This window comes from Poromitra crassiceps (assembly GCF_964638095.1).
Source record: "Poromitra crassiceps genome assembly, chromosome: 26".
Classification (NCBI taxonomy): domain Eukaryota; kingdom Metazoa; phylum Chordata; class Actinopteri; order Beryciformes; family Melamphaidae; genus Poromitra; species Poromitra crassiceps.
The window spans coordinates 6,305,223-6,315,488 of NC_139640.1; the positions used below are offsets into that span (position 1 = coordinate 6,305,223).

Below are 10,266 nucleotides of genomic sequence, written 5' to 3' on the forward strand. Positions count from 1 at the left end.
TTAAGAATAAAATAATAATAAATAGCCTAATGAAAAGGCTGCACTCAATCAGACAATCTTATCACAGAAGAAGGCTGGCTCGTTGCCATTTGCCTTAGTCTCGCTGGCCAGCCTCCCCTCCCTTCTGTGAGATGAGTCTGGTAGCGCTTGCCGCTTGGTCACTATTCTGGAATTGTGATAGGCGGCGCTTAGCGGCACTAGTGCCCTTGGAAAATAGTTTCCAACAATCCAACTTGCCATTTTCAGCATGTAGCAACGAGCTAGCGTGTAGGTTCCTGACATTAGCTTGCTAGCTAGTTAGCATTGTTGTTTTCTCTGCTGCGGCAGGGGACTATTTACAGCGACACACAGGGAGGAGGGAGCGGAAGCCGCTCTGGTTGACATGGTCGGAGCCGTCCAACCATCCATCAGTGTCTGAAATGGACGCCTCCAATGGGAGAGCAGCTGTAGAGCAGGGGAGGGGCTTATGCCAGCAGCCTGTTTCCATGCAGCCAGACTCCTCTCATGGAAGGGAGGGGAGGCTGGCCAGTGAGACTACGATTTGCCATACGAGAGGTAATTGGTCCGGTCCAAACAGCTGACGGCTGCAATCATGCAAAAGTAATCCACGCAGGTTCACTAGTCACCAAAACAGGATGTTAAGAATGAAGATGTTGTTTTGAACCATAAAATGCTCATCTCAGCTCATTATGCACAGCACAGCTGGCTAGGGGAGCTATATTAATACCGCTTCCTGCGGTTGGGTTGGATTGACGTCGGATCACGTTCTCACCACAAACGAACCGTATCGGAGTTTGTTTGGAACCGCCCTGAGACCACCTCTCCAAAGAGGTCTTGGTGCGGTTGGTGGTCCAGCTTTCGGTGCCCACTAGGGTTCGATTGCTGTGTACCTGCCCAAATGAAGCGCACCAAGAGGGAAAACGTATTCTAGTGCGATTCAACCGAACCAAACGAGGTGTATGTGAAAACGCCCTCAGAATAGGACTAGGCTAATCGAGGTAATATATGTGAAAACGCCCTCAGAATAGGACTAGGCTAATCGAGGTATATGTGAAAACGCCCTCAGAATAGGACTAGGCTAATCGAGGTATATGTGAAAATGCCCTCAGAATAGGACTAGGCTAATCGAGGTAATATATGTGAAAACGCCCTCAGAATAGGACTAGGCTAATCGAGGTAATATATGTGAAAACGCCCTCAGAATAGGACTAGGCTAATCGAGGTAATATATGTGAAAACGCCCTCAGGATAGGACTAGGCTAATCGAGGTAATATATGTGAAAACGCCCTCAGAATAGGACTAGGCTAATCGAGGTATATGTGAAAACGCCCTCAGAATAGGACTAGGCTAATCGAGGTATATGTGAAAATGCCCTCAGAATAGGACTAGGCTAATCGAGGTACAGTATATGTGAAAACGCCCTCAGAATAGGACTAGGCTAATCGAGGTATATGTGAAAACGCCCTCAGAATAGGACTAGGCTAATCGGGGTACAGAGATCATGACCAGGTCCCCCTGTGACAGCTGCTGCCCTACTGATTTCTAGATAGCTAGCCACTATAGGAGACAGCTATGTGTACTCTCATAGTCTCAGATGAAGAACCATACAGTTTAAAGCCTTCGTCCAGTTTGGCTGTGGAAGTCAACCTGCATATACGATGTACATCGGAAATGCTCATCTTTGGCAGTTCCCGAAAATTCGGTGAATAAAACAGATCCACACCGCTGCTACAACAGGTGAAGAGAAACTGAATCGGAAACTATATAGTAAATCTGTTGTAAGAATGCAGAAGTAAGTTGGACATAAATGGTGGTGGATGAGTTGAGTTCCCTCCCACTCCCTCCCTTGATATGTGAAGCGCTTTGAGTATCTAGAAATGTGCTATATAAATCCAATCAATTATTATAATTATTATAAACCTGTCAAATGAATTCCTCTAAAGGCAGGAGGTCTAAACTGCAGTTTCCTCCATATTCTTCACAGAATTGGCTGCTGGAGCTGTCAGCACTGGTCATAGCTGTCTTCTCTCTCCTGGAGTTTGGGGTTTCCCTCACCATCGCAGTGTTCGCCTGCAAAACTACCTGCGACTGCTGCACCCCCCAGCCCGAGTTCCAGGTGAGGCCACCTGCGTCTTACAAACGCATAACAGATCAGTGGTGTCATCATCACCGGGCGCCAAATGACAGCATAGCGCAAATTAAAGGATGTATCTGTTTAAAATACTGCAACAATTAAAAACAATTACTACTCATTTGAGTAGTTACTTGGGAACTAATGATGAAGGGAGGCTAATGGACAGGTAATAATTAAGTAATGATTCAGTAGCTATTCATTAACTACTCAATTAACTAATGAATAGTGACTCTCAAATTAGGAGTTACTCAAGAACTGACAATTAAAGGAACACTCCACCCATTTTCAACCAGCTTTGTATCATTAGAACATCAGTAGTATATCAGAAAACTGTAAACTGTTTTGAAGTCGGTCATTTAATTTGACAGTTATTGAGTGCTAAAGTGTGGACCAGTGACATCACTGGTCCACACTAACTCAAATTAATAACTCATTAACTCAAACTCAAATCAACTCTCAATAACTGTCAAACGTTCTGTCATTCATCTAGTTTGACAGTTATTGAGAGTTGATTTGAGTTAATGAGTTATTAATTTGAGTTAGTGTGGACCAGTGATGTCACTGGTCCACACTCAATAACTGTCAAATGACAGACTTCAAAACCGTTTACAGTTTTCTGATATACTACTGATGTTCTAATGATACAAAGCTGGTTGAAAATGGGCAGTGTTCCTTTAACTAATACTTAGTTCCTCGTTCATTGGCTAACTGCTCTAAATTGTGTGTACCTTTATTGTAAAGTGTTACCAAAGACACTTCTGTTGTTTGTCTTACAGCACATGTTCTTTGTGAGCAGCCCTGAAGGCAACAGCGTGACCATGGAGCCTCCGACCAATGTGCAGCCTCTGCTCTATTCACATGCTCCATAGGCTCCACGTGGCTCACAGGCTCCCCCTACTGTCCAGGCCAACCCTGAGGTTTGTTAATGTTTGTTGTGTGACGTCACGCGAGTCACATCAAGTACAGTTAGGACTCCAGCTCATGTGTTGTTGTTTTTCAGACTACGCTGTACCCTACCTACCAGTTCCAGAGAAAGGGTCACCTGCAGCGGTCTGGGTGGTGAGCCTCGCCCTCCGGCTTACAGCGCCCTCCTCGGCTGAGGAGGCCAAACCGCCTGCTGAGCACACAGTTTAACATCGCTTTGCTTACTGGCAAACATACACACCACGCATAATGTGTTAGTACACACACACACACATATATCCACAAAGCAGTGAAAGCTAATTTCAATATCATGTATTTTACAAATGATTCACACTAATCATTAATACCGATAGCTTCTTCCCCCTCTACCTCTTCTCTTGTTCAGTCTGATCTTACTGATACACAGTAAAGAGCATGGTGCAGGTTGGAGACCACATTACATTATGTGGGAGGGGTATATAGCATATTGGGATTAAAACAATAATAATAATTGTAGCAGGTGATACCTGTGGCTTACCGTACATATCTTGAATGCGGATAGGGAGCTGTGTATAGCAGGGAAGGTGCGTCTTGCCTTGGACTCTCCACCAGGTGGCAGGAGGGAGAACAGTTTGTTTCGTCCTCAGGTTAGGTTGGAGTATTGGCTCGTTCAGTGTGACACTGCAGCGTGTTAGCGGCTGGCTATCAGTTGCTGGGAGTAACGTTAGGACCGGTGTGGGAAAGCGCATGCTGACGCAGCAGTGATCGCAGGAGGGTCATATCACTGCTCTAAATTGTTTGTATATTTGATTAATTTAGTCTGCCCGGGGCCTTGCATGACCCATGACCAAAAGAGATGGGAGTTCATCTTGTAAGGGCGGGGCTACAGGGCCGTAACTGCTTTACAAATGAGTGACGTTCTGAATGTCTTCTTTTAATGGAGTGCAGCGCAGTAATAGGGCGGCCCGGCATCACTGATGACATCACAATTGCTTGTGTCACAAGTGACATCACTGATGACATCGCTGATGACATCATCATCGACTGCTGTCGATGTCACCGTGGCTCCTACATCACTCTCATTGACATGGGCATGATTCTAGACTAGAGGATGGCAACTCCACCAGAAAGAGATCAGCAGACAGAAGATGGCACCCCATATGTTCACAAGGTGTGTCATCCATCATCCTTGCCATGGTGATGTTGATGTATCATCTGTGTGATCGACCAGTATGACACAGCATACTTGGCTAAAGATGATGAGCAGAATCTGATGATTCAGAATCTAGTGAGGCAGAATTCAATCTGATCATATGACATGTTTTAAGTGGTTTCATTATTCAATTATTCAAGTTGCAGCCAGGGGTGGACTGGGATCATAATTCAGGCCGAGCATTAGATACCAAGCAGGCCAGGCCGATACGGGCCGACGCGCGTGCCGGCGTCCAAAGGGCGGCGGCGAAAGATTTGGCCCGTTTGAAGCCCAATTTGGGCCGTTTGAAGCCAGATTTGGGCCGTTTATGTTAGGCATGCTGTGAGACTGGTGGATTTACGTGCGGATACTTGATGGCCAAGACACACTTGGTAACTGAAGTCTCGATAACTAGGAACGCTGAAGCACTTGATAGCTGAGTCTGCAAGGTTCGAAAGCTGGGAACTGTTGCAGAGGGTTGTCGTGCGGTTAGTCTATGAACAACTGCAGAGGACCTGCAGAACCGACCCTTTATAGATCCTGAATATGACATCACCTTGTGTTATGACATCATCAGTGAGACCATCCGAGAAGCATGATCCAGACACTTATGAATCATGACATCATCATCGTCTGCAACATCATCAGTGACCTATGACATCACAGTAGGAATGATGACATCATCCTAACAGTACCCTCCCCTCTACGCGTCCAATGAGACCATCAAGGAAGACATCTGGAGAACAGAAATGCTGCAGACTCTGGTGGAGGTGCTCTTCAGCAGGTGGTTAGATGCAGGCAGACAGTGGAGGTGCTCTTCAGCAGGTGGTTAGATGCAGGCAGACAGTGGAGGTGCTCTTCAGCAGGGTCCGCAACGCTGTCGGCGCTGTTGGTAAGGTCTCCCCGGTGACAAGACGACATGTCGTTGATTCGCTGATTTGGAACAAAGGCTCGGGAACTGGCGTCTCAGGGTCTTCCTCCTTGATCGGTGGAAATCTATCCGCTAAATCCGTTTCTGAGTTGGTCATACTGTTAGGATCGCTGTCGCTGATGATGTCATACAGTTCTAGATGGCTTGGCCTGGTGCCCAGGTTACTACTATAGTGATGTGTCATATTACTTAGTCGAGCAATTATGCTCGGTGATGATGTCATCAGTGAGTGTGATACATCACCGATGATGCCACAATGCCTGTGTTTAGGTAATTTGTGATAGACACTGAGATGTCATAGACATTGTGACATGATCAGTGATGTCATAAATCAGCAATGATGTCCAACCTTGGCGGACTGTCTCCACTCTGGTCAGGACCTCCTGTGCCTGCTTCGCTATAGTAGACTGAAGGCATCTCTGTAGGGAATGGTCTAGAGTAGACCTCCTATGTGTAATAGTGAGGCCAAGTTCCTGCTCCACATCTTGATGTTTGGGGTGGATGATAGCACTATCCACATGAGTTCACTTGGATTAGGGACAACATTTGCTTGTCTGTTTCTATAGCATGAAGGGTAGGTCCAAATTCTTGGCCCCTTCACCCATATAGATGTAGCCATGCTGCGGTGTCATTGGTACATGAAAGAAGGTCAGGCCAAGCCACAAAAGGCTGCGGATCACACACACATTGCTGCAGCATTCAAACTGAAGGCTCCATGATCCTTTAGGTATGTCATCACTTAGTGGTTCCAGAAAGTCAACCGATGGGTCCAAATCAGCCATCTCCAGGATGGATGTCTTCAGATTCTTTGGTTCGTTAAAGTGAAGAAAATTGCAGAGCTTCTCTGCCTCCAAGTGAGAAAGGCCGTCAAAGCTGCGGTTGGTCTGGACAAGGCCGTGAGGATTCTTGATGAAAGCACCACGTGGGACCACAGACACTTCCTCATCAATCTGATGAATTGTCACTGCCAGCCTTGTTTCCTCGTTCACCTTGACGATCCCCTCTGGACCCGAATACACATGTGAGGGGTCTCCCATGAAGCGACCCTTTGCAGCTTTGGACACTCTATCAATCATCTCTGATCTGGCAGTGGGGAGCAGGTACCAGTCCATGCAGTTGAAGCTATAAAGACTCTTTTTGTCATTCAGCTCATCCTCTCCCTTCCCCTGGGCAATAAAATAATCACACTTTAGTCCCCATATTTTGCCCCAGAACAAGACACGGTTGAACCTGTAGTTCTTCTTTAGGATGACCAAGGAAGTCTGCAGAGCGGCCCTTTGCTCAGCATTCAAAATATAACCGCTTCCAGCAACAAGGTCCAAAGAGTATAACAACATATTTGATTCCATATTGTGTATATGAAATAAACACCTTTGCTGTGAGACTGGTGGATTTACATGCGGATACTTGATGGCCAAGACATGATCCAGACACTTATGAATCATGACAGCATCACCGTCTGCGACATCATCAGTGACCTATGACATCACAGTAGGAATGATGACATCATCCTAACAGTTTAAAGCTAGATTTGGGCCGTTTGAAGCCCAATTTGGGCCGTTTGAAGGCCAATTTGGGCCAAGTCCAATTTTACAATGAGATGCACCCACTTTAACCCTGAATAAAGTAATAAAACCACTAGTAAACCAGTAGGCGGCGCCTGGCCTGCTGTTCAGTGAGTGGCCTGACTGCGGGCACACAAAAAAAAAAAAAAAAAAATGCAGTCCGCCCCTGGTTGCAGCTAATAAAAATAGGTTATTTTAGTTATCTTGTCATACGTCTTCATTAATTATTTTACTGCAAGACATCCTGGAGGTATTTTTTTTAAGTACAGCAGTACCAAGGTAAAATGGGTTTTGACATGAACATCTTTTCAGTGAACATAATTCTGAAATGACTCGCAAAACATTCATTGTCATTGTTAAACCATACTTGTTTTGTAGGCATTGATTTGTAATAAAATTGCTATAACTTTACCATTGTTAATCTCCTTCCTTGCTGTAAAGCCCAAACACCAGAGTCTACCTTCCCATTTAAAAGTTATGTTTCCACGGATGGCAGCCATCTTGGAATTCTGGGTCAAAATGATGTCATAATGTCAGACTGATGTCAGAATCGGATTCCTCGTGGGTTGACTTATACCGAAAAGTGTCTTCATACATTATTCTAGGTGTTCTGGTTCCAAAGTCAATTTTTCAACAATGGCGCCAGTGGCCTTGGGTTTGGCCATCTCGCAAAAAAATCCCAGGATTTTTGGGAGAGACCTGGGGGCTATTTTAACAAAAGGTCAAATTAATAAGTCAAATTACTCATCAATACATCTTAGCCAGAGAATGGTCATGCTTTGATTATTAATTAAAAATTATTATTATTATTATAAAATTATTAATTTCCTTTTCACGTCATCGAATTCACCATTGATTAGTGACGTTAACAGTTTATGATGTTCTATATGGGATCATTGTAATCCTTGACCTTGAAAACATAGGGATAGACATCACCTTTTCTGTATTATCATGTGTGGTTCAGGAGATATGATGCAAACTACATAATTCGCTTATGGCAGAATTAAAATGGCCGCCACAAGGCCTTTTTTGAAAATGTTCAGGGCCCCAAACTATAAGCGTACCAAGTTTCATGCTTTTACGAAAAAGGGAACATCATTTTCACATATCATCTGGACTAATACACAGAAATCAGGGTTTTGTCATTTATATGGGTGTAGGTTTGTTTACAGAGTGATAATAACTATAAATTATAGCTGCTGCGCAGCAATGGGTCGTGGCCGGGCAAGTCTCAAGTCTTTGAGCTAGAGTCCATGTCAAGTCTCAAGTCTTTGAGCTAGAGTCCATGTCAAGTCTCAAGTATTTTAGCTATAGTCCAAGTCAAGTCTCAAGTCTCTTATGGATGAGCGTTCTATCATCTGCAGCATGCCATCCTTAGAACACTGCATAGCTAAAACTAAGGGATTCAAAGCATGTAGGCTACTGTATTGTCCGCACGCTATTAGCATACAGCATCAGCATTGATTAGTGGCCTTGTGGTTTGAGTGTCCGCCCTGAGACTGGGAGGTTGTGAGTTCGATCCCCGGCCGAGTCATACCAAAGACTATAAAAATGGGACCCATTGCCTCCCTGCTTGGCACTCAGCATCAAAGGGTTGGAATTGGGGCGTTAGACCACCAAATGATTCCTGAGCGCAGCGCTGCTACTGCTCACCGCTCCCCCAGGGGATGGGTCAATTGCGGAAAACAAATTTCGCACACTCAGGTGTGTGACAATCGTTGGGACTTTACCTTTACCTTATTAGTTGGCATTATTATTAATGGACCTTTCCTTAAAGGAACACTCCGCCCATTTTCAACCAGCTTTGTATCATTAGAACATCAGTAGTATATCGGAAAACTGTAAACGGTTTTGAAGTCTGTCATTTAATTTGACAGTTATTGAGTGTTAAAGTGTGGACCAGTGACATCACTGGTCCACACTAACTCAAATTAATAACTCATTAACTCAAATCAACTCTCAATAACTGTCAAACTAGATGAATGACTTCAAAACCATTTACAGTTTGAGAGTTGATTTGAGTTAATGAGTTATTAATTTGAGTTAGTGTGGACCAGTGATGTCACTGGTCCACACTTTAACACTCAATAACTGTCAAATTAAATGACAGACTTCAAAACCGTTTACAGTTTTCTGATATACTACTGATGTTCTAATGATACAAAGCTGGTTTGAAAATGGGCGGAGTGTTCCTTTAATGTTAATACACACAAAAATGAAGATTGTTCACATATCACAGCTATACCCAGAGTTCATGTCTGAAAGTGACTATTGAGTAGATGAGAGACGAGCTGAACTGAAACACCCATGAGCTTCTGCTTCTGACAATGGAAACACTTCTCCTACTTCTGTGGTTACCCAGCAAACATTGTCTGTATCATTGCCCGTCAATTGACAGGCCAAAAATAGTTCTGGTCGGGCGCCAAATACGGCAGCATAGTTATCAGGTGAGGGTGGTTGCTTCCACATCCAATGATGGCCCAAGAAATATTGATCATAATTATTGCACTGAAAACAGCATGTATTTGTTTTGTTGTTGAATACAACTGTTATCAGACGGTGACACTGTGACGTGCACTACACATATCAGGAATACTATTACTTGATGCCATTCTTTTTAATATAAAAAGAAACAGAAATGTAGAAAGGAGACGTGCAGGTACTGTAACGTCACGGACGTCTCCAAAACTCCCATTTGGGATATATTTTTGAACGATGACGGGTTTGCTGGGTAGGCTACCATACTTCTATATGTGAACAAAGCTCCACACTGCCATCTAGTGCTTCGCTGGTCTACAAGCAGAGTCACCAACTCAGAACTAGAAATCCTTGCACCACTAGACACTGATGGTGTAGTGTAGCAACGGTGACACTTTGATGCAAAATTATGACTTTGCATTTATTCAACTTTTTAGCTCTGCCTCTGAGAAATGTTTGTGTAGCTATAATTCTAATCTACAAAGGAATAATAGGAGAACCAAGTAAGTAATTAAGTTAATGTTTTGAAATAATTGAAATCGGTTTGCAATTGGCGCTATAAATGTATTTTGTTTTATTAAAATAATAATGACTTCAACCTATATACTAAGGCCATGTTCACATTACAGGCAAATCCGATTTGCTGATAAAGTCATTAATCATCATTATCTTGATTGGTTTCCCAAATCTGATTTGGGAGTGTGTCCGCACTGCCACAAATCTGATTCTCAAGTCGGATCTGTGTGTCCAGACCTAAACAGCCTATCTGCATGGGTTGCTATGGTAACGACGTGGGCGTCAGTAAATACGTACGTTAGTGACGTGGTTTTCCTGCGCAGAAGCATTTGATGACGAGTTGCGAGTGGCGTTCAAATCAGATTTGGTGGATATGTGCGTCCGCACTCAAGTCACATCAGCCGAAAGCAGATTGGAAACTACCTCCATATGTGGTTTGGGACAAGTGACACAAATCAGACTTGGAGCGTCCAGACTCATAAAACCAATCTGGATAAAGTCATTAATTGGTCACTAAAGTTCACAAATCAGATTTGGCCTCCTAGT

The 10,266-nt window shown here is 43.9% G+C and overlaps 1 protein-coding gene and 1 pseudogene across 2 annotated transcripts in view; one reads left to right on the top strand and one right to left on the bottom strand.

Moving 5' to 3' along the window:
- Positions 1-3,417, top strand: part of LOC310798773 (membrane-spanning 4-domains subfamily A member 4A-like) — a 13,603-nt gene extending 10,186 nt beyond the window's left edge. Inside the window, exons 5-7 of the mRNA XM_083661324.1 lie at positions 1,986-2,117; positions 2,912-3,052; positions 3,136-3,417. Of these exons, the coding sequence (XP_083517450.1) occupies positions 1,986-2,117; positions 2,912-3,004 (225 nt within the window). The 3' untranslated portion in view covers positions 3,005-3,052; positions 3,136-3,417. The remainder of the gene's footprint in view (positions 1-1,985; positions 2,118-2,911; positions 3,053-3,135) is intronic.
- Positions 1-7,131, bottom strand: part of LOC310798772 (radial spoke head protein 9 homolog pseudogene) — a 20,656-nt pseudogene extending 13,525 nt beyond the window's left edge. Inside the window, exon 1 of the transcript XR_014553985.1 lies at positions 3,407-7,131. The product of XR_014553985.1 is annotated as a radial spoke head protein 9 homolog pseudogene (transcript). The remainder of the gene's footprint in view (positions 1-3,406) is intronic.
- Between the last annotated feature and the right edge of the window lie 3,135 nt (positions 7,132-10,266).